The following is a 23870-nucleotide window of genomic DNA, read 5'->3' on the forward strand; positions in this document are numbered from 1 at the left end:
AATTGTATTTGACAATTTTGGGGATCTGAGAGTGAAATAAATGTCATTGATTGCAAATTCTCTTTTGTATCATTTAGGTACAAAGCACAAACTGATGCTGGAGGGTCACAGTGTTCAGCCTCGACGCAGGGGGAAAGTGGTGGCAGCTCGCGCAGGCTGCAAGAGTAAGCGGCTGGGCAGCAAAGGAAGCGTCGGGGTGCCCAGCAAGAACTTTCAGTGTGAAGTGTGTGAGATTTTTGTCAACTCAGAGACACAGCTGAGCCAGGTAAGGGTCAAAAGATGCATTGCACAGTTTGTCTAGTTGACCATTTAATGTACTTTGTGGATTCTGTCATTTGCGTCTGTAAATAGGGGCAACAAATGGACAATGGACAGAAATGTGTAAGAACACAATGCAGCATACTGATCCTTTAGACCAACGTGACCTTAAAGAACATTTAACACTACAAAAGTCGTCCTGTGTTGTATGCAATGAAAGAATAGGAGGCAAGAGAGAGCCTGGAGAAATCCTCGTGGATTTGACAAGGCATGTTATGTGATAGTGTAGCTAACCTGTATTTTGTTTAATGGGGCATGATGGAAGTACGGGTGACTCCACAGGAAAACATACTGATATTCATCTAAATCAAGCAGAAGAGAAACTGTTTCTAACATTTACCTCACCTCCAGAAACACATGATGTGGCAACAGTGCCTGGCAACAAAAAGTGCCCGCACATAGTTAGCAGTTTAGCAGAACCGTCAAACTGCTTTGTACAAATTGAACTTGGAGCACACTGACCTCTAACGTCTCAGGTTTTTAAAAAGCTCACACGAATGATGTATAATAACGCGATGGATAAAAAAAAAGATTGGATTCTAAAGACCCTACTGGATCCAGAAGGCCATTTAACATAACCTTGGCGGTGGATGGTGTAAATCAAAGAAGGGGTTTATTCTAAAGCGACATGAAAGCAGATTATTAAACCGGCAGCTATTTACCTCATTAGACGGATATCATTTGTGCTGCAACTAACTGCAAAGCTCTACAGTGAGCAAGCATGTATATGCTGCTCATTATTGCGAGCTGCTAATACCTCCCGAACTTAATTTTATGGTTACACTGGCATCAAACCAAGTCGGGGGGAAGTAATTTCTCCCCCTTTCTGATGTTCATTAAATGCTGCATCTGAGTGAAGGGATTGTCTTGGAGGCTTTGCATGTGCTTGGAGTGGATTGTGGAAATGATGCAGATATGCTGGGATGTGTGAGCACCCAGCCTGCTTGAGCCTTATAGACGCATTCCACCCGTCTTATGCAAACATCCCCTCTCCCAGGAGGACATAAGCCTGTTAGGGTCGCAGCCAGAGCAGGAGACAGCTAGTGCAGCAGGGAGCGAAAGTAATGTGATGTAATTTCTATGCACTTCTCGATGTGTAGCCATTATTTATTTAGCAGATAGCATTGGAAGCTGTTCCACTGTGGTATAACAGATGCTTGTTAGCCCTCTGATGGTATTTCTGTTGGTCTCGGCAGCACATGAATAGCAGAAGGCACAAGGATAGGCTGGCCGGAAAACCACCCAAACCCAAATTTACCCCCCACAGTAAGAGCCAGCCGAGCTCCAGCTTAGCGGTAAGTTTCAGCATGAAGACAAAGAAAACACTGCAATATGGACACATGCACACACACACACACTCCGGGAGGACAATCAAGTCATGATTGCCTTTCTCTTACTGCAAATATGCTTGAATGTGTTGGAACAAATCCAGTCTAACTTGTAAACTAATGCATATTTAAGCTCTTTTAATTTAGCTCCATTAAAGTTAACTGATTCGACCCCTGTCCCAGTAGACAAACAGTTACAAAACACACACACAGATCTTGTTACATGGCTCTCAGGGGCCTCTATGTCTTGCTCTTGTGTGCCTGAACTGTCGTAGAGGTTAAGCACACTGTTGTACTCAGTGAATCCCCTACCCCTGAGACAGGTCTAAAACCGTCCCACCCCCCTCACCAGCACTGACAACAGCAGCCTGAATCAGCACTCCAGATTAATCACTTCTCTGCTCCTGTCATATACACACCTCCCCGTCTCTCCCTCTCCCCACACTCCTCCTCCTCCTCCTCCTCCTCCATCCTACAGAACGTGAGATGGAGTGGCTATGCAGGCGTGGCTGTGTCTGCAATGAAGAAAGCATTCAGCCAGTACAATCTCACCTCCCTCTCCTTGCAGGTCAGTGGAAGGAGAGGCCGAGCCTGGGGTTGGATTTTTAGAGGAGGCTGAATTTTAGGCCTGGCCACGGGCAGGGGACAGAGCACAGATAATGAAGAAAACACTGTTTTAAGTCTTTATTTGTTTGTTTTTTAAAGAGGTGCGACTCAATGTACTGACCCGTGGTGATCTCGATCGAGTTTGTCAAGTGGGAGGAGCTATATCGGTGCCCCTGGTGTCTGCCATTTTTCTCTGACATCTCACTCATTGATGGAGACTTAAATGCTGTTTCAATGTTGTAGTTTGTGTCTTAAATGTTCTAAGTTCTATAAACGAAGGGAATCAAACAAATAGTTCTAATGATTCATAAGAATCTGTCTTAACCAGTTATCTGCCATCAGATTTCAGCTATTTCCTATAGCTATTCTTACATATAGCTGGGTTTGAATGATAAAGTACCCTTCATTATTCTATAGCATACCTCAGAAAATGTCATGCGCTAACCATAATGTTAGCAAGGAAGTGACTTAATGCTAAAAGAAGCTGTTGTCTGATGGTAGCTAATGGGTAATTTAAATATGCTTTTTCAACTTTGAATACGGCCTTCTGAATATTCATTGTCTCTTTAAGGGCTGGTCAATTTAGCAGCCTTACAGAGTTTTAAACAATTTTACAGATTTCCTTTAATTATATGATTTATCTTGACTCCTGAGTTACATCCAACTGGGAAGAAAGGCGTTACTCCCACTTGGCAGCTCTGTGGACAGAGATTAGCCCAGTCTGTTAATCCTTCGATCTTTGTCTGATGGTATCTTGAAAAATTTGAAACAAATGAAACGTAAAAAGATGTTTCAACTTCCGAAAAATATTCCATCCTGAATGTTTGAGTCTTCTCTCAGACCTTTTTTTCTAGCATGAAATCATTTATTTTTGTTATTAGTTTCATGCTATTACGGTCTTCATCTTTGTGAATCAAAATTCTTCACACCTGAAGGGTTGAAAAGGTTTGTAGTTTGTTCATTTGCAGAAGAAAGCAGCTGCAGTCAGTTTAATTTCACAACAGTAACATTGGATTAAACTGGCAGCTCTGACAAACAGGACGATTAAAATGAAAATGTTTTTGCTGCCGAGCTTCTTTTCATCTGTATACAGTTTTTTTTCTCCAATTTCTAAATTTGAAACAGAGAAGCAATTGTGTTATGCTTATCTGGTAGCTTGAACATTTTGGCTTGCACTGTATACGTCCATGTTAACTACAGCCAGTGGTGTAGTGCAGGGTATACACAGGTATACGGAGTATGCCCACTTATTTTTCAGTCTCCATAGGGTATACCCACTTCTAAATCTCCTCTGATTCACACCATTGATTGACAATATTCAGTAGTATGCTGCAATTTTTCCTAGGATGGTGAATGGATGACCCTCCCTTCTCTGTCTTTAATTGGCAAGTACAAACTAAATATGCAAGAGTAGGCCTTTTATCCTCTGCTGGACATGACACTTAAAAAAACATTTCAGGGAAAAATGAAGAGTTTGTCCACTTCTTGAGGCACCACTAACTGATTACAGCTGATGTTCCTTGTAAAAGAACAAACTCAAGACTTTGTTATCTGAGCTGCTTTTACAAAGATGAAAGTCTACAAGAGCTGCAATGTGCTTTACAATTTGTTATTGTGAAAAATGACGGCAGCATCCTGGGGTACCTCCATTTCCATATCTCATCTAATCTAGTCTCCTTGCATTTATCTCATGGCCAGAGAGTAAAGCATTTTTCTTAGGTTTAAAAAAAAAAAAAAAGGAGCACATCATGGAATAAATTATAGTTGTTGAAACTTTTTTGTGGCTGAAAAAGGATAGTTTGTCCTTTCTGTACACCTTGCATTAACCTGTGTATACCTGTCTGATGAGTGTTCATGTAACATTCTATCAGGAAACCAGTTGTGGAAGGTATTTAGTACAGAGTGATGTATAAAAATGCATTCCTCTATATGTGCAATCAAGGCCCCTGGTTTTGGGAGACATGTTTGTGTTGTTCTTCTCTCACTTCTCCCCGATCCCCCTCCTGTCTTCTCCAGACCAAACTGGCCTTGCAGAAGCAGCTGACCAAGAGCTTGACAACTGGCTTCCTGCCCAGCCCCCTCACCCAGCCAACTCTGTGCACAATGGCAACTAACCCACTGGCTCTGCGCCACCCAGTGGGCACCACCACCTTCATCCAGACCCCCTTCCTGGGTCCCACATTGTTCCGGCCCGCCCCTGGGCCGCTGCGAGCCACACACACACCCATCATCTTCTCCCCTTACTAAAGACTTCGGCCCCTTTCCAACTTGAGCTCCACCCTTGTCCCTTTACCAAACCCCAGGCCCTCCTCAAGTGTGACCCACATGACAAAGGCCACAAGCGAACTATGCAGCCCGCCTGACTTACCGGAACAAGTGCACAAGTCCTGATGCTCCATAGAGAGCTGTTCTTATCCTAAAGGCCAAGATCCCCCATCATGCCTTCTTTCTGCTCCTCCTATCATGACCTAAGGAGCAGGACCGGCCTCCAGAAAGTGACTGGTGCACAGAGGCCACTTTTATAGCCATTTTATGGGTCAATGTGGTTCAGATTATGGATATTATTGTGTAATTTATTAGAGAACAAATATAGACAAGTCTAGATGTATGTTTAGTGTGGTTGCCACAGAATAAGGTCCCTTTACTTGATGCTCTTATATAATGTTTTTTTTAACTTATTGGTGCGGAGGGTTTGATGGACAGTGGGAGGATCGTAGATAATTAAAGCAGCTGAATCTGCAGCATCCATCTGTATGTGGACGGGTTGTCTCACTCATCAGGGGTTTCAACAAGCTTAATGGATCGTCATCTTCATATGGCAAATATAAGCTCTCAGTACAAGTACCATATGTCAACTTTATTACACACTATATACAATAACTACATGCAAACTTCTCCATATTTTAAAACCTCATTCGTATTTTTTTGCATTATTGACTGTTTATAAAGATACATGTACATGACCCACCTTACCCTCCTTCCACTGTACAAAAGTGAAGCCAAAATAGCCCCTGTTACGAGTTCTTGTCCAGATGACAGGCTGCCCATTTCTCTAACCAAAACTCACATTTACCTCATCAATAAATGTAAAAGATCCCTCAGTACAGATCGGTACAGCCCATAGCAGAACAGATTCTTGTGTAGGTTTGTCACCGTTTGCTACTACTCCTTTCACAGTTACTCTTCTACTCTACTAATCTGGTGCATGCATCGCCACAGGAGCCGCACTGGTCAAAAAAAAAGTGGTCAATCATGGCGTTAAACCCCATATGTAGCATCATATAGCTTTAGAAACAATTAGAATTAGAACCAAACGTGTCAGAAAAATGCATGAAAAATAAATCAGCATAAGATCAAGTTTGATAACGAAACAATATTTGATGAGTATTTTGATGATTTCATTTGACCCATGTGGGATCTGTGTACTTGGAGGAGGCAGGTTTTATGACCTATGAAGCCGCAAGTCAATAGGATGAGCTCCATTTGATTTTGGCTTCACTTTTGGGGAGCGGCCATGTCATCCATTCTCTTATACAGTCTGTTTTACACCCACCAGTCCTCCCAAACACTGAAACCCAGGGCCATTGACTTATATAATTAAAACATTTCTTGCTCTCTTCATTTTTCTGAGTCACTGCATCAGTCCGATTATTTTCGCACCCCTGTATCCTCCGGATTAAGCACTCATTAAGGTCCAGAAAAGGTCAGCTTGTCAACTCGACTTTGTTTCAATTTGCAGATCTGTCCTTTCTTTAGAATGGCTTTTTTTTTTTTCTTTCTTTTGCTTCGGTGCATCATTTGTGCGTTCTCTCCCCTCCAAGCTGGCGGCATGAAAACATGTTTGCAGCTTTGGATGTCTTGCGTTGCAAAAAATTACATTCATTCTTATGTCCTCATGACTGCTCCTTTTTCGTTTTTCTTCCTCCTTCATCCCCATGTCCTCACCTCACTGTTGCTCTTGATTTGTCTGTGGCGTTAACTCAGCACGAGACAATGATGAGGAGCAGGGAGCACCCTTCCAAGACACAATCGCACACACAATAAAAACACAAAGGATGACTTGAGACATGATGGGATTTTAGAGCTCAGTTTAAGTTTGGTAGACATTGGGTGGGGCCACTGCCCAGCTGGTGCTTGATTGACATCCTGTTGCAGAGTGTGAGCACAGCGTGGGAGGGAACAAAGCACAGTGCCATGGCAACCACATTAAAAGCACCTTAATACTGATTTACTTACAAAAGCAATGAAAAATTGTGTTGATGTTCACCTTTTTTTGCTGTTGGAGTGTTTTTTTTACAATCCCATGTCAATGTTAGTGAGAATTCTGCTTTGAGAACCCAAAAAAAACAATCAGGTGAAAAAAAAAAATCACTTTAAGACAAGTCTCACATTTAAAGCAATACATTCAATATGTTTTATTTATAATGTGTTTTCAGTGTGTCAATGGCTTTAACTATTCTATACTGTACACACCTGTAACAATGTATCATGTACTTCAACACAGCCAAGGGTCACACTGAACAGTCAGCGTGGAATCATTTGAAGTGTGGCGTTGACGGTGCTTCTCTTGATGCTCACTGTAAGCCTCCGCATGTTGGGATTCAAAGCAGACGAGGTTTCATTCCCAGCTGCTCTCGCGCTGCAGTGTGACACTGCTTTTTCACTCTCATGTGAAGCAGGGAAAAACTTTTGTATGACTTCCACTGAGCAAAACATTGTTACATCAGAGACAAGTGTTCGGGACGAGTGTCACAAGAGCAACATCGACTGTCATATCGCTGTTCATGCCGTGTGCTGTCTCCCCCCTGCCCACACAGGAATTCGACTGACAAGCAGCCCTCCTTCTGCCAAAACGGACTGTTGGCGAGAAGGACTTGAAGCATTACACATCATCCTCCCTTCATACCAAATCATGTTCTCTTAAATTACAGCGATCCTATGCATTTCTCATTGTGCAATATGTATAGTTGTTTGTGATGCAGCAGTGCCATCTGTCGTACAAACCCTGTAATTGCCATTCAGTGCTTGTGCTTCTACAGAACATCTCAACATACCTATATTTCTGTTTAAGGACCCCCAAGTGATTTTGGGTAACCGAAGCCACCGGGTTCCCCGCCATATCAATGTGACCCCCCTCCCCTCCCCCCAGTTGCATTACTCAGTGAACCAGCCAGCCTTTAATCTTCACTGTTTGTTTGTTTCTGTCGCTCAGTGGGAACTCTGACCTGAAGAAGTGAAACTTTCTTAAAATAAAGAATCTAGAGAAGGCTAAATTATATGTAGAAACCATAGAGTAACTATAGAGATTTTATCAGAGTTGCTATTGTTATCTGTATCATAAAGAACTGCTATCATAGAAGAGGGTAGATTATGTTATTGTAGGCTCTGTGCAGCATACATGGAAGAAAAAAAAATCTTTGTTTATTTACGTGGTTTTACAAACATGTTTTTTTTAAGTACAAAAACAGATATTTAAAAGCTTATTTTCCTCTCCTTGTTGATTAATAATATAATTCAAGGCCTTTTTTAAGACGATATCCTAAAGTCACATTAGCCAGGCCTTCTCAGGGGTGACAGGTTGAGCAAATGCTTACATGACCATCCATTCAGGGTATCCCTCCACAGCTCGACAGAGCAGGAAACACTGTACGCATGGATGGAGTGACAAACAAAAATAGACATACAGTGCTGTACCATAGAGAGCAAAAGTGATGGATTTTGGAAAATAAAGCTTTTAGAACTTGTAAAAAATGGTTTAATTTGTGTGTGTGTGTGTGCTTTTCTCCTTCTTCTTGAGTAAAAATGAGAAAACAGCAACATCCCAGAAGGCATTGCTTTGATTCAGATTGACATTTTTGCAGTGACAATACGTGTGTGGGTGTGTGAAAAAAAAAAACCTCAGGCAGATGATTGCTTCTGAATAAACAGTGACAACATGAATGCTCATGTTTACTTAGATGCTCCAAATTGTGCTCACTCTCAGTCTTTGATTAAATAATGTTTGGTACAAAAATCCCATGAAGAAAAGAGAGAGAGAAGAAAACTCCTTTTTTTGGAAATGTTACTCAAACTATCCTGATGAAATGAAAGCTCTTATATAAATGCTTTTTGGTTTGCAGGTGCAGAAGGTATTGGCTCCCACACAGCTGTTTATGTGCGGCCACACAAAGCTACTCATTTTCAGTCATTTCAGAAAACAACATGTGACAGCAGGAATGGAGCTAAGCCAGGATGCAACAGTGAAAGCAACAGAAAAATAAGCTGAAAGCACCGCGTCCGAGCACTGTTTCATTTGTGGCACACAGACAACTGATACAATAATAAACCTGAGTGGCTGATGGTGTTTAGAGACAGGCTAATCTCCTGTGTCTGCGTACATCATAGGGTGCATTGTACTCCAGATTTGATCTCTTTTTCGCAGGAATATTTAGTACTTAACAATGCATCCTCCTGGATTGTCTTAAATCAGTTTGAACAGTGTAATCAGCAGAGGATTGTAAACCTGGTGTGTGATAAACTGTGCCTCCGAGCTTTCCTCTTCCTCTCTGGATAATCATGTATTTATCTCTGTTTAGCTCTGTTGTAATTTCTCTGTTTTCTCCTGGATTATTTATTGTCCTGTGCACTTCAAGCTATCACGCCGGCCCGTCCTTTGTGGAAACAGCAGATAAGCACAGCATCAAGCTTCACCACATCCGTTGTGCCAATCAAAGAAAAGCCATTGGATCCTGCAGCACTCGAGGAGTGGGCGACGTGGCAGAAGGACACGATGACCTTGCTAAGCTGTGACACCAGCGTGTCAGCTGTATTGATCCATCATTTTATCTCACTGAGTGACACCCTTATCTCTGGCTGTGGTGGTCACCCCCCCCCGTCCCACTCCATTACTCGAGGGTGACCCCTCAGAAACATTGCTTCTGTGTGGGTGTTGCATGTGAGAGAGAGTGGAGGCCTCTTCTTCAAGGAAGAGCAAAACGATGGTTAACACTTTTTTTATTAAGGTCCTCCTAATGAGGCTGATGTGAGCCTGTATAAGTGTCGGCCTATTATGTGTTACTGTTTCAGTGCTAATTGTAGCATGTTTATAGATAGATTATATGACATAGAAGGGTGTGGATTAAGCTTAATGAGGTCTCTTTTTACACTTTAAATCTATTTGTAATTTCCTTTAAAAAAGTTATTTTTAATATGAACAAAGCAACAAAAAAAGCTCAGTAACATTAATGATTATTCAATTTTATTAAAGCTCCAGTAAGGCCTTTCAGTTTGTTTGGATCTTTGTGACACTGGTGGACAAAGAGATACATCTTAGATAAGATACATATTATCTCTTTACTGGTTCTGTCCTGTACATGTGTAAATACTGTTTTTTGACACAAAATGCACTCTGGTTTATTTCAACATCAATTTGTATAATTCACTCTGAATCTTACGTTAAAATATATTTTAAAAGGGCTGTTTCTGCAGCATGTTGTGTATCTCTCATCTTATAGAACACAAAGAGAGAAACCATCTAGAACATAATGAATACCTGGTTATGTTTTCATTGTTGCTTTTAAACTAATAGTGACTAGTTGTACATTGTGCATATTTCTATTTAAAAATAACAGATTTATTTTTACTAGCCATTCCATTCTGTTCCAACATGATTCCATCATAGTTATATTAATGCATAATATACTTTCATTGAGGTGTATACATGCTGAACACAGATTTTCACATCTTTTTTATTTATTATATCATGTTACGGTCATAGATATTCAACATTTATTCCAAAAAATACTTTATGCAGCATAATTAAGATTATAAAGATAATTATTATGACAGCTTGTATTACAATGAAACATATGAAACAGCAGGCAGCGACCGTCCATGGAACACAATGTCGCCAATATCGCTGCACTGATTCTGCAAATTGAGGCTTGAAAAAAAAAAAAGGCCAAACAAGGAAGAGAAAAGAAACGGAGGATTTAGTTAGTTGAGCAGTTAAACAAATCAATTTGTTTTTCAGCTTCCACAGAGTCTTTATTTTGTCCTTTCACAGAGCTTAAATTGTCTTTTATTGACTGGTGGGAGACAATGTGTCAACACGTCCCCCTGGATATATCGTCATAGGTGTCATACTCGTTCAGCACACTCGCTGGATACACAAACTAAATGAAAGATCCAATTTGTGCACCTTTCAGGATGCCTTCTGTTCTATTTATCCCAGATGAAATCATCCTGGGCTTTAGAGACAAATAATCGTTGTCACAGGCTTGTGTGATGCAACATGATCGCTAACATTTCACATCATTTTTGGTTTGAGGGCAGCTGATATTTCCCGCCTGGAGAAAATAGATGCAACCACTTTTTAAGACTGCATGCGTTCACTCTTGTGTTGTACTGTTTTGTTAATTTGATGCTTTGTTGCTGTGAAAAGAAGGTCAGTTCAGCAGCTTCTTGTCTAGTTTATCTTTGCTGGAAAACAACAAAGGGAGAAAAACGGTTATCTGTTTTATGGTTCTTCTGGGAGAGGTGGATGCTCGGCTGCAGTCAGGGGAAAACAGTAATAAAAAGCATTACAGGTTGTAACACATGGGCTTCCCCTTGTTGGCCCGTGACTCTGACTTGCAATTGAGATTTTTTTCTTCTGTGGTCAGTGCAGTCTGAAGGAGGAGGACGGTTCATAAATCACAGAGACAAAGTGATAAATCGCTTTCTCGCTCTGGCCTGCTCACACTCTGTATTTTACATTTTGTGTTACAAATCTTCTGATTCTTGTGTGGATCAATACAGAAACAGAGTATTGACAACCAGTTTCTTCCTCTATGTTAGATAATTGGGCCCACTGAGTGAAGTAACACCCGGCTCTGGCTCAGTTCTAGTCATTAAAAAGAACATGATTGAAATGAGATAGAACATGGTAGCTTCCTCTGGGGGAACAAAGGTTAGTATAATATAATTTCATTTATGTTCCACTTGAGGTTTTCTCATTATCTTACATTAACCTCTCAAGTTAACGCCCCCACTTGGAGCTAGAAGATAATTTCCTCTGACTAAATATGGCTGACCTTGTCAGGTATGTCTTCACTATTAAACTGATGCCAACAACAACTGACTGATTTGACCTCTATGATGGAAATAGAAGACTGTGTTAAAATAATAAACTGTCTTCAGTATGAGGTTTCAGAATAAAAGCATTTTTTGGTAACACTTTAAATTAAGGTAACAATATTCACCATTTGTTTGTTGCTTATTAGCATATTAATTAGTAGCATACTGGCTGCTTATTAGTCATTATTGAGTGCTTGTTAGTGCCTTATTCTATATGACAGTTAGTCTTTAGCTAATAGGTAATTAACTAAGAGTGTGCCTGCAATACCCTCATAATTACTGTTTATTGATAGTAAGTTAGGAAGTTGTTTATGATCTTATGCTTATTCTTACCTCTACCTTCTAAGGGCCATATATTAGGATCAGAATACATGTTCAACAACTTCCTAACTTAGTTAGTAGTTAATGAACTATTAGATACAGACAATAATCGTATAAAGTAAGTACTAATAAACGATTTATAATGCGTAATAGGTAGCCAGTATGCTACTTATTAGCATAATAATCAACTAGTTAATGTTGAATTTTGTGACCTTAATGTATAGTCATCAGGAGACCTAAGGGTTTTCATAGGGCTGAATATAGGGTTATCACTAATCAAGATATTCCAGATATTTTTTTTCTACTAATGAAGATTCAAGGATATTGTTGTTGTTGTTTTTGTGGGGGGTTTTGGGCTCTTTGACATCACATAATATAAAATATTGGTATTTTAAAAAGTCTAAAAGTTCAACGTAGTTTAATACATTGTAATTTTTGAGGTAATTTGGCTGTCTAGATTTTTATTTTTATTTTTTATTTTTTTTGCAACTTGTAGTGGGCTAAATAATGACTCGCCGTGTTGTATTATAGCTTTATTCTGAAGGGTCTTACCGGATGTTTTGTCTAGTCTTGTTTCCGACTTGACGCTAGTATGTGCTCTTGCAGTTCCTCATAGTGGCCACTGGAGGGCAGTAAACCCTGAATTCCCAATACACTCAAGAAGATGGAAACTGAAACAGCTAGCATGAGCAATAAGAAGAAATTGATGTTTGCTGCTGCTCATAGTCTATGCCGTTCTTTGTTAGTTTATTTTTATTGATTTTTTCAAATAACACCAATTACATTTGTTTTTGAGTTAGTTATAATAAGACATACAGGTCTACTCCACAACTGACGTTCACCCCAGCCTCAGGGCTGATATGATAGCAAATACTTTCACAGTGAATAACAATGGTACATGAAACTAATATTGAACGATATTGAAATGTTGTAGACTGTACACTCAGGAAAATGAACACATTTGTAGCTGACGTAAGACATGACTGACCTCCCTCAAGACTTTTATATTTCCCTGTAATTAAACATAAGAACATCCACTTTGTTATTAGAGGATCAGTAACGTCTTCTGGCCAGTAAACATACCACCGGGTTAGTTTATTTAAGCTTTTATAAACTGGGTTTGAATCTTGCTGTCTTTAAACTCCAATGTTTTCTTGGCCTTGACATTTTGAGGGTTAGACTTCACATGGCCTCATGATGTTTGTGCACACTCTGACCTTTGTGCTGTAATGATGCTTGACATTTTTAAAAGGCCCAACAACTCATCATTCTAAAACAAACGTTGTTCTGTATTTATTTACATCATTCGTTTTACTAAGAACAACAACTCTAGAAAGAGGAACACCATTTTTTTTTTTTTTATTCACAAGAAACGCAAACAAAACTGAAGTGAACATGGTGTACTGACAAGAACAGAAAAAGCTTTGTTTCCACATCAAAACAACGTTGGTACATAATTCTGATCAACTCTGGCACAAACTCATGATATTCAAAACAATATCAACACATTTCCCTTTTCATAAAACATACATTGGAAGCTTCTCAAATTTTCACTCGTGCTGCTTCCTGAATAAACAGTTCAGTGACCAGGTTATTAGAACTTATCTTTAATTTTACTTTTGTAAAAATAAAAAAAAATCTCAGCCTCAACTTCATCTGAAACTGTGTCTAACTATACGATGAGTCGTTTTGTTCATGCCAGAACATCTGGCGATATTGAATGCTCTGTCTTTCATGTGTCACACGAAAAAGCAGCATCTGATCCTGCAGAAACCTCGATTCAAGTGAAAAACAATTTTAGAACACATGTGCTCTTCTAAAGCTTGTGCAGAAGGCAATATGTGTTGAAGGAATGTCAATCATTCACTCCACAATAAGGAACATAAAAGGTGTAACAAATCTCTGGATCAGCAAACAGTAAAGTTACTGTACAACATCAATAATGTGTCAATAAACGTCCCTTCACATGTTGGGTCTTTTTACAATGTGAAGAATTCAGCATTCGTGTGATGCAATCATCAGGTAACAAGAGTGAGTTCAGCTTGTATATACATGTAGTGTTCATGTAAATACATCTGTAGCCAGTGTACATGTGAGATAGGTTCTAATTTATCAACACGGGGAGAGCCAGGAGTCTGCCAACCTTTATATTCTGACCCTGAAAGTATCAACTGAGATTAAAATGTGAATTGTCAGCAGCTCAAGAACTTCAGTATGACAGGAACATTAGCTTACGGATGATGAAGAGTTTGACAATAACACAACCTGTTAAAATGGGAATGACTAACCCAAACCCCAGTATTCGTCCATTTCTCAGCTGATATGCCAAAACATCAGCATTCTCACAAAGTCATCACAAAGTCTTATTTTTCCACACACATCAAATTTAGATAGCACCCCCTGTCAAAATAAACGTCCCTACAATCAACCATCTTTCTCTCCACTTTATCCAAAAGAGCGTCTACTCCCTCAATGCTTCAGTGTTTCTGAATAGATACTAAGGGTTTGATTCCATTCTGCACCCCTCTCCTGTCTCCTTACTCACTCTTCACATAGCACCAGTGTCTTATCACTTAGCTGTCTGTAGAACCACTTCCCTTGTTCTTGTTGCGACTGAGAGGGAAGGTGGACTTGCTCTGTGGCTGGGTCATTTTGCTGGCTAGGTAGACGAAGGGTTCGATCAGCGTGCGCCGATCCACCACCGACACCTCCCACAGACGCACCTTCTCGTTCTTGGCCCAGTTCTGGGCCATGTTAACCTCGACCCTCCTCTCGTCCTGCCTGTCCAGTTTGTTACCCAGCACAACAATGGTCACCTGTGGAGTGTGGGGTTAAGGTCATCAGGTTAGTGTTATTAACGTTCTGCCCGATTCAGAGCACTACAACTAAATGAGATTTAAAGAGAATCAGAAGAAAGAACAAGTCATTATTTAGGATCTCATCTAAGACAAAGAACAGAGGAAGAAGATCATTTTTTGGGGGGGGTTTCAAGGACTGATCCCCTCTAATTAACCCAGCTACATAGAATGAAAAACCTCCCCAACATATTAACAGTTTTAGACCTCACCTCCTTCTTGTCTCGGTGACGGTCAATTTCTTTTTTCAGGGCCTCCATCCGCTTGAAAGACTCTTTACTGTCAATGCTGTAGACAAGCACGAAGCCATCCGCAAAAGTGAAGTAATGTCGAGGAAACTCCATCCCATCGCGGAGCCCTCGGGTGTCATAGAAGCGCACCTGCTCTCGCGTGCCGCGGTCGGTTTCTATGGAGCCGATGTAGATATCTTCCAGGGTCTCCATGGGCTCTGAACCTGACCATACAAACACAGACACACGTTGTGACAAGGGTTGGTATGCCTTCTGTACGTCAGAACTTATGACTTCAACATTTTCAAGGAAACGTGTGCAATCTATTAGCTCAAAATGACACGAGAAACTTGTTTACAAAGTTAAGAAAAAGACAGGTATAGGATGTAATAAGCTGTGTATAAACAGTTTATACTCAATGATAATAGTACTGAATGAAAATAAATTGTATGTATTATCCTGATGGTTGACACTCATGTTTATTGACATTTAAATACTGGACATTATAGCAAGTGTTATATGGGTTACTAAATCATCTTGAATGTTAAATTAATGACTAAAAAAAAAATGTGAACAGTAAATTCAAAACAGTAATACGATAATTATGTGTGGAAATATCTTGAACAGTGTTGTTATGAGAGGTGGGGGAAAAAAATAAATGTATGTAATGACTGGAGTAGATGCTGAAGTATGTATGCTACTAATTCAAAAATAGACTTTGAATCCATGGATCCAGAATCTATTGGAATTGAAAAATAGAATCGAAAATAGATTCCAATTCCAATCTGCTCAGTGTCTCCATATGCTTGATACAGCCTACCGTGCATCCTTCATTACAAATTGTGAAGCTCTGACTCACCATTGTGAGTTGTACTCTCGGGTTGGACGGCCCGCTTTGGCGACCCGTAGGCTCATACACTGGTACACCTTGACATATAAGGCAATATCTTGGTCTGCTTCCTCTATATCTATGTGTTTTTATCATGCAGAGAAGTACCGGACAGTATTCTTTTGCGCTCTCAGGACTTCTTTATGCTCTCTGTCCCAAACGCTCCGGACAGAAATTGGGAGAAGGGCTTTTGGGTATTCTGCACCTCTCAGCCTGGAATCTGTTGCAGAATGACTTAAAGCTCAAGGAGCATGGTGTCCTTAAATGTTTTTTTAACTCTCAAATGAAAGACATGGAAGCAGATTCTATAGGATGTCGATGTTTTTAGCTCGGCTGCTTGAACAACTGAGTCTCAGATATGACTCATAGATGGTTTCTACTTTAATCCAAAATGTTGTGCTTTGTAAATTGTACTGTGTACTCTCTTTGTATTTCCGTCTGTAACTTTGTGTTTTTGCTGCTGCCTGTCTTGGCCAGACAAGAACAGTTTGAACCACATCGTAAAAGTCTGCTCTAAGATTATTGGGAGTCCAGCTGAAAGACTTGCGCTCCCTGTGGAAGGGTGCGTGTGGTCCAGAAAGCCAAACAGATCATAAACCAACCTGAACATGTTGTCTCATCTGAGTTTTCTTTAATGCCCTCTGGACGGCGCTATCTCGCCCCTCCAAGGAGGACAAATAGATACTCCAACTCTTTCATCCCTCTTCAGCTATCAGGCTGTTGAACGCTGAACAAGTCTGTCATTGTATTAGGAAATTGTAGATTAATAGCTCTGGCTTTCTCATTTCATGACCTGTTCGTCTGTTGAATTGTTGTTACTGACATGTGAATGGAACTGTTTGAATGCTGTGGTGATGTGTTTCTTTCCTTTGTGTTGTCTTTGCGTTTTTCAATGGCTCGGTAGGTTGTGAAACTGAATTGCCCTTCTGGGATAAATAAAGTTTTCTGAATCTGAATCCTGGCCAGGTCAAAGAGGTTTTTAATCTCAATGGGATAAATAAAGGTTCAAAAAAAAAAAAATCGGAATCGTATCGTGAGACACCCAAACATTCCCAGCCCTAGTTGTTAAAACACAAGATGAGGTTTACCTGCAACATGGTTAGCATACAGTAGTTGTTCCAGTACAGCTGTTTTACCAACTGCAGCCTGGCCACACACAACCACTTTACAGCTTTTGCCCATGACTCACTCCCAGGTCTGAAAATCTGTAATTCGGATACACAGGTGTGACACATTAAGCATAGCATGCTACCACAATGACATCTGGTTAGAAACATTTAAAAAAAAATAAAAAATGATTAATTCATTTATTACTGCGCTGATGGTAATATCTAACTTGATGGGTATGCACTGTCAACATTATGATTAGCATAGCATTAGCTTTCCGTGAGAAACCGATGGCGTTATCACAAACCAAGAGCTACAATTGAAACGAAATTAACAGCCTCACATGAATCCGTGCCTTAACAACTAAACACGACGATTTCAGCTACATGTGGATAACGGTTTGTTTTCTATTAATACATTTTTTTTTTGGCATGTAAGCAAACAGCTTTCTTTTCCTTACCGAGCGGGCTACTTCCTGTTTACAGTGTGCGTAACTACTGCAGTATGTGGCCCCGCCCCTTCCCCCCGTTCAGGGCAAAATGGCGACGGGGAACTGTGATGCTGTGAACATGGACCCTGATTTGGACCTGCTGAGTGACGAAGAATTAGAAAGGTACGACACATTCAGGCGTTGTTGTCAGCGGCTGTAATCAACCTTTACTAAAGTAATACACTGACATGTTTGTCCAGAAGTCCTTTGTTATGTAAAAAAATGTTCGTCGCAATGCCTGGATAGCATTTTGGCATGGTTGTTTTCCATCCAGCTAGCTCATGTGCTTGTATGTCAGCTTTAATTGAACAGTTAATCTGTCACTGGCCGTCGGGTAAGAACTAATCATCTTGTTTTCACGTTTTATGATATTCTAATTATGGCAACTTCCTGGCTGACACCACTCACCCACTGTGTGGTCGTGATGTAAAAACATGAGAGGCTTCCAAAAAAAGTAATGGCAGTAGCCCACAGCATGGTGTCATATGTTCCAGGGTCTGCCCCCCCTGCCTGCTCCACAAAATAGCTTCGTCTTTGATTGGTGTAGAGACACTTCTGCCCTGCCTGGTTTGACTCTTTCTATGTTTAGCCAACTCAGGCCAGGAAGCTCCCTGATGCCTCACTGTCTGTTACAGTCCTGTGCATGGCTTCTTCTTCTTCACGCATCATTATGCATGTGATGCTCACATTTAACAGAGGATTAAGCTTGCTGTCCAATGGTCTAGTTATGTAAAACAAAAACCAGCAAGTCGGCCCCCGATAATTACCCAAGTAAAAGTCAACATTGTGCCATTAAGTACACTCATCCAACTCTTGTTTACTAAGTTTGCATTTAACCTTTGCTCTCTCTCCCCCCCCACCACCCCACCCTAAATGTTACACAGGGAAGCGGAGGGCTTCAAAGAGCAAGGCAATGCCTTTTACATCAAGAAGGATTATGCAGAAGCATTTAATTATTACACCAAGGCCATAGGTATTTATCCCTCAAGAATTTGGGTCATTCTTGTTAGTTAACGGGATGCTGTTAATTCGGTGCTTTGATGGCAGGTGAAAGTTGGATTGATGTCTTTCCCTGAACTTGTATTTTATGCAGACATGTGTCCGAAGAACGCAAGTTACTATGGAAACCGGGCAGCCACACTTATGATGTTGTGTCGGCACAGAGAGGCGTTGGAAGATTCCCAACAAGCAGTCCGGCTAGATAACTCCTTCACGAAGGCAGGTTATGGGAAACGAAACGGAATTTTAGAGGGAATCATTTTTACACCTTCATCTGTAAAACCTTATTTATGGATTCGTTTAACATTAATCCATATAATCAAAAGTTCTGCTTCTATGCATAGCCGTGATCCCATACTACTCTCTGATGTATTGTTACTTTGGTGAAAGTTAAATATAGAGCTACAGATGTTCTGAAAGAATCATTTACATGGGACCATGAAGCATAAATATTTTTGATCACGTAGTTCAGATCTGTGTACCTGTCCTGCACATCCCTGTACTTCTTAGTGGTTCAGCAGAGGTTAGTGCTGAGTTTCTAATGTTGTGATTTTACAGAGGAGTATATTCAGGCACATTATTTCTTCAGTAAGTTATCTTTAGTCTTTCATACACAGGGCCATCTGCGGGAGGGCAAGTGCCACCTCTCCCTTGGTAATGCTATGGCTGCCAGCCGCTGTTTCCAGAGGGTTCTCGAGCTGGAGCCTGACAGCAGCCAAGCCCAGCAGGAGGTGAGATGTCCTCAGTATGACAGCGCAAGATCTGACAACATGGCAAAAATGATCCGCTATCAGATTAGCTTTGGTTCAGATAAAGTGAAAAGATCTGACATTGAACTGTTTAAGAGGGGATAAACTAAAGTTAATTCTTAATGGGGTTACTCATAGATTGACTGTTGTCTGTATTCTGGAAGTTTTTTAAGCAGTCAACAGTGAAGGGACCAGTGGTAGCCGCAGAGCAGTTAAATAACCACTACATGTGATTCACTGACACCGAGCACCTCCAATGTCTTTAACAGCTGAAAACTGCGGACTCGATCCTGGAATACGAGAGAATGGCCGAGATTGGATTTGAGAAGAGAGACTTCAGGATGGTAAGCTACGCAGTGGTTCTAAATGTTAGTTTATCTTGTCACTCGTGTGTTGTTTACAGTATGTCATGTCAACCGACACAGACTGAAAGTGTGCTGTGGTCGTCTCCAGGTTGTTTTTTGCATGGATCGGGCCTTGGAGTCAGCCGTAGCCTGTCACAGGTTCAAGATACTGAAGGCAGAGTGCTTAGCCCTGCTGGGACGCTACCCTGAGGCTCAGTCTGTAGCCAGGTAAAAAAAAATGTTGAAATATGTCTAACTGAGTGCAAGGTAAAGCCGAATGAGACACAGGGGAGCATTTTACATTTACAATTTTTATAGATGATCTTTTAGTGTTTTATCATCTTCATTATTTCCTTCATCTGTATTATTCTCTTTTGGATTTTTTACATTGAATCCTACCTCCTGTGTTTCCTCATTACACCTTTATAATAGCATTTCCTTAGGACCTATGGAACTATGGTATTAGTTTTGGGATTTGGGGTGCTGATGAGTGGAGGGATTAACACTCAAAGTTGTTATAAGAATGTTGTTTACCTGTGGGGTACCTGGAGAGAGAGAGAGAGAGAGAGAGGGTGCTGGAGTCTCTGTAGTCTTTGATGGCCGCCACTTTCACTTTGACTTTTTTGTCTGATTCTTTTGACTATCTAATTATTCTGTGCTTATTCTAATAAGTTGCTTGTTTGTTTTTCATCATTTGTAAGTTTGCTTTCCTGAAGTGAATAGATTGGCATTAACATAAATCATTTGCTCCTGTTCAGTGATATTCTGCGAATGGACTCCACTAATGCAGACGCTCTGTATGTGCGTGGTCTCTGCCTGTATTATGAGGACTGCATTGACAAGGCGGTCCAGTTCTTCGTCCAGGCCTTGCGTATGGCTCCTGACCACGACAAGGCTCGGCTCGCATGCAGAGTGAGTAACTTTGATAGCATGCATGTCTGAATGGAGACTTCACCTCTAAAACCGGCTGTAAACTCATATGGTAGAAGAAAAAAATACAACATTGAGGTGTTGTGTCATCCATGTTTAAGCCTCACTGAGCTTGCTGTTCAGGCAGGGCAGAGTAACTCTTGTGGGTTTTTTTTTATGCATTGTCTTTCCAGAATGCTAAAGCACTAAAAGCAAAGAAGGAGGAGGGGAACAAGTCGTTCAAGGAAGGTAACTTTGATGCAGCCTATGAGCTCTACTCGGAAGCGCTAACAATAGACCCCAACAACATCAAGACCAACGCAAAGCTGTTCTGTAACAGGGCTACTGTTGGGTCAAAGGTGAGTCACATCAGAAGATATCAGCAGTTGCATCAACAAATGAACATCCTGTGGGACTGTTTGCTGCATCATGAGTTGCCATAGTGACATACTTCTACATCATGTGCACATTTTCACAGAATAGATGTTAATAGTGATAGAGCAACAACTCTGACAAATGACACAAAGAAGCTCAGGCTTTACACGTCGCCAAAGTCTGTATTTACCTTACAGGGCCGATCAGGGGCTTAGCAGGTTCGCCCCACCATTCCACATCTGTGCATTACATATTGCATGCAAGAAGTAGCATGCAACTTTGCAGGGGGGTGTAAGTATCCTGGCTCCTGTAAACTCAAAATGTTTCTCAAGTCAGCATTCAAGTAGACTTTTCACTGTGCTCCATCTGTATCTATAACTCTATGAATGTATGTTATATTTGCCATGCTGCTCCTCCTACTAACATGTCAGGAGAATTAGGTTCCTGTTTGTCTCTCTTAACTATTTCTTGCCAAGTTAACCTTCTGTCTATTTTTTTTTTTTTGAAGCTGAAGAAACTAGATCAGGCCATTGAAGACTGCACCAAGGCTGTAAAACTGGATGAGACCTACATCAAGGCCTATTTACGGAGAGCACAGTGGTATGTTAATACTACCTTTGTTGTAGACATAGACGGTTGGTTACTTTGTATTTTGATTGACTGATGAAAGATGTTACCAGGGGCGCAATTGGTTAACTCGTGCGCCCCATGTATAGAGGCTACAGTCCTTAAAGCAGGCCTGCTCGGGTTAAATCTGACCTGTGCCTCCTTTTCTACATGTTATTCCCCACTCTCTTTCTCACCGATGTACTACTCTATCCACTGTCCTGTCTCTCCAAAAATACATCTGAAAAGATGTTAATATTATCTGCTCTCATATAAACTGGGAAAAGAGTCTATCATAGACTTATTGGTGTATGTGTGTATTCTGTACAGCTACATGGACACAGAGCAGTATGAAGAGGCAGTGCGAGACTATGAGAAGGTTTATCAGACAGAGAAGACAAAAGGTGAAAATGAGATTTTTCCGCAGTGGCAGAGCAAACTGAGCCTTTAGCAAATATATTCTGTTTTGATTGTTTTTTTTACTTACGTCTTTGTCATGTTGTAGAACACAAGCACCTTCTAAAACATGCTCAGCTTGAGCTGAAGAAAAGCAAACGGAAAGATTACTACAAAGTGCTCGGGGTGGATAAAAATGCCACAGAAGATGAGATCAAGAAAGCCTATCGCAAACGTGCACTTTTACATCATCCAGGTGATCAGATAGTTATTGTGTGATTGTACACAATTATATATCTACAGGTTTCACTCAGTCAAAAGGACTCCTGTGGTTTTCTGTTTTTTTTTTAAATTTTTTACTTCCTCCCTTTAGACCGTCACAGCGGAGCTAGTCCCGAGATGCAGAAGGAAGAGGAGAAGAAGTTCAAGGAGGTGGGCGAGGCTTTCAGCGTGCTTTCAGACCCTAAGAAGAAGTCTCGCTATGACAGCGGTCAGGATCTGGAGGATGATGGCATGAACATGGGAGGTCAGCACAAGGGCAAGCCGTGGGGTGGGAGGTCTCGAGGGTGAAAGTACATGTCATGTCTGAACTTATTGACCCCCATTATGCTACAAAACTGTTTTTTATAGCAAGGATCTGGCTGTGAACTTCTCTGTTTGTTCTTCTCTGTTTTTTTTTCTCTCCAGATTTTGATGCCAACAACATTTTCAAGGCCTTCTTTGGAGGCCCAGGAGGTTTCAGTTTTGAAGGTAATACATACAAACTGTAGCTGTACACTCTTCAACTGTCAACCAGAGGGAATGACATCATCATTCTGAGAATACATCCGTGTTTGATTGTTATTGTTTGTTTGTTTGTTTGTTTCAGCATCTGGACCAGGAAATTTCTTCTTCCAGTTTGGTTAATACGAAGATTTCTTCCACTTACATGTTACCACATCAGGACTTTTCAACAATGTCAACCCCCTGACCCACCATCCATATTTAATGACTGACTTATTGCAAGTCAGATTCTTGTCTATGCCATTGACTGAATGAATGCAAACCAAATGACCACACGCAGCACATCCCGCATAGCAATGACACCAGGACGGCTCTGGCTGAGTTGATAGTGTTACTGGTTTTGGATTTGGTTTTCTTCTTTGCAGGATAAAACGAACTTGAAAGTCAGTAATGGCTAGTGGCTGGTCCAAAAGGTCTCTTCTGTTTGAGAAAGGAGAGATTGTGCAGCTATTGTATCAGAGCTTATAGGGAGCCATGCAGGAAGTGACACCCATGGGGAAACTCTTGAGATGCCACTTAGCAAGCTATTACCCAGCTCGTCTCAACTTACTGCTGAGGAAGGTTTCCCTGCATGAAAGTTTGTCACTTGCTTAATGATTTGTGAAGAAAATCACTGAGCAAGCAGCATATCTCCCTCTTGTTGAAGAATTTTTCAGACAAAAAGTTGGCTGCTATGAATCCACACTGACAACTGCATCTTTGTCATAAGCAAATAGGAGTCTTTTTTTTTTTTTGGTTATTTTACAGCTGGAGCCCACAGCTGAAGCACATTAGAAAGACAGCAGTGGAGACCGCTGCTGTCTTTATAACCTGCAAAGTCCACTTCCCTCTCTTTGTCACAAGTTTTATGTTTGATGTTGCCATTCACAGATTGCTGCATTGTACATTTTACTGGAATGTAAAGTGTTGATTTGTGATGATAGTTGAATATTTTTTCCATTTTTTTTTTATTTTGATATGTATATTTATTGTAAATTTGCTGTCTGGTGTTGGTGTAAGATGAGGACACTTTTCTTCTATACAAAAAAAAAAGTTTCAAAGGAGGCAACAAGGATGACCATCCTTTGACACAAATTAAGGAAGAATATTGTTTTTCTTGGTCTGCATGAACTTTTGCACAGGAAAAGATGTGCTCTCTCTGTGTGTGTGATTATAACGCAGGCTGGCTTATTTTACTCTTTGCAACAGGGGGACATGAATAGAACAAATATGACATTTAATATGTGTTTGCCGTTATCAGAGGTGAGGCACTGTGTGGGATGATGGAAACGTGGAAGGTTCAGTTAACTCCTTGATGAGTGTGTTGCTCTCCTGGTGCACTTCATGAAGTAAAGTGTCCTCATCTTTGCTCATCGTTTTTTGCCCTTCTGGTGAAACCATCCTCTCTTCACCCTTGAAAAGTACCAGCCATGTCAATAAAGTTGGCCTCCTTTGGGTTTCCCCTTAATGGAATGTTTCCTTTGTTTTAG

General features: G+C 40.7%; 5 protein-coding genes across 7 annotated transcripts in view; 3 read left to right on the forward strand and 2 right to left on the reverse strand.

Annotated features, from left to right (window-relative positions):
- The window catches only part of znf385c (zinc finger protein 385C), a 114772-nt gene extending 106769 nt beyond the window's left edge, over positions 1-8003 (forward strand). For 2 of the 3 annotated variants that reach the window (XM_061065525.1, XM_061065528.1), the window contains 4 exons: positions 78-265; positions 1515-1613; positions 2125-2214; positions 4269-8003. In XM_061065525.1, the coding sequence (XP_060921508.1) occupies positions 78-265; positions 1515-1613; positions 2125-2214; positions 4269-4499 (608 nt within the window). In that variant the 3' untranslated portion in view covers positions 4500-8003. The remainder of the gene's footprint in view (positions 1-77; positions 266-1514; positions 1614-2124; positions 2215-4268) is intronic. The other variant, XM_061065527.1, reaches the window with a different exon arrangement.
- LOC132995519 (SH3 and cysteine-rich domain-containing protein 2-like) overlaps positions 1-23870 on the reverse strand; it is a 191946-nt gene that overhangs the window by 56533 nt on the left and 111543 nt on the right. The gene's annotated exons all lie outside the window — the stretch shown is intronic.
- aclya (ATP citrate lyase a) overlaps positions 1-23870 on the forward strand; it is a 105461-nt gene that overhangs the window by 51406 nt on the left and 30185 nt on the right. The window lies entirely within an intron of this gene.
- On the reverse strand, positions 13465-16848 carry nkiras2 (NFKB inhibitor interacting Ras-like 2). The gene is made up of 3 exons (XM_061065533.1): positions 16732-16848; positions 14737-14978; positions 13465-14485 (listed from the first exon to the last, which is right to left on the reverse strand). Exons 1-3 carry the CDS (start codon positions 16823-16825, stop codon positions 14243-14245), a joined length of 579 nt encoding a protein of 192 aa, XP_060921516.1. The 5' UTR covers positions 16826-16848; the 3' UTR covers positions 13465-14242.
- dnajc7 (DnaJ (Hsp40) homolog, subfamily C, member 7) lies at positions 17272-23848 on the forward strand. The gene is made up of 14 exons (XM_061065906.1): positions 17272-17363; positions 18125-18213; positions 18334-18458; positions 18857-18970; positions 19258-19332; positions 19442-19560; positions 20091-20244; positions 20436-20600; positions 21125-21216; positions 21553-21626; positions 21728-21874; positions 21992-22144; positions 22306-22368; positions 22487-23848. The coding sequence occupies exons 1-14, from the start codon at positions 17290-17292 to the stop codon at positions 22522-22524; spliced, it is 1482 nt and encodes a 493-aa protein (XP_060921889.1). The 5' UTR covers positions 17272-17289; the 3' UTR covers positions 22525-23848.

This window comes from Labrus mixtus, chromosome 20 (assembly GCF_963584025.1).
Source record: "Labrus mixtus chromosome 20, fLabMix1.1, whole genome shotgun sequence".
NCBI classification, from domain to species: domain Eukaryota; kingdom Metazoa; phylum Chordata; class Actinopteri; order Labriformes; family Labridae; genus Labrus; species Labrus mixtus.

Excerpts from the sequence above, each read along its gene's own strand:
- nkiras2 (XM_061065533.1), bottom strand. The coding sequence starts at position 16,825 with ATGGGCAAAAGCTGTAAAGTGGTTGTGTGTGGCCAGGCTGCAGTTGGT. Across the intron at positions 14,979-16,731 it reads GTATGCTAACCATGTTGCAG|GTTCAGAGCCCATGGAGACC; the intron begins GTAAACCTCATC and ends TTGTATGGTCAG. Across the intron at positions 14,486-14,736 it reads GTCACCGAGACAAGAAGGAG|GTGACCATTGTTGTGCTGGG; the intron begins GTGAGGTCTAAA and ends CACACTCCACAG.
- dnajc7 (XM_061065906.1), top strand. The coding sequence starts at position 17,290 with ATGGCGACGGGGAACTGTGATGCTGTGAACATGGACCCTGATTTGGAC. Across the intron at positions 18,459-18,856 it reads TAGATAACTCCTTCACGAAG|GGCCATCTGCGGGAGGGCAA; the intron begins GCAGGTTATGGG and ends TTTCATACACAG. Across the intron at positions 21,627-21,727 it reads TCAGACAGAGAAGACAAAAG|AACACAAGCACCTTCTAAAA; the intron begins GTGAAAATGAGA and ends GTCATGTTGTAG.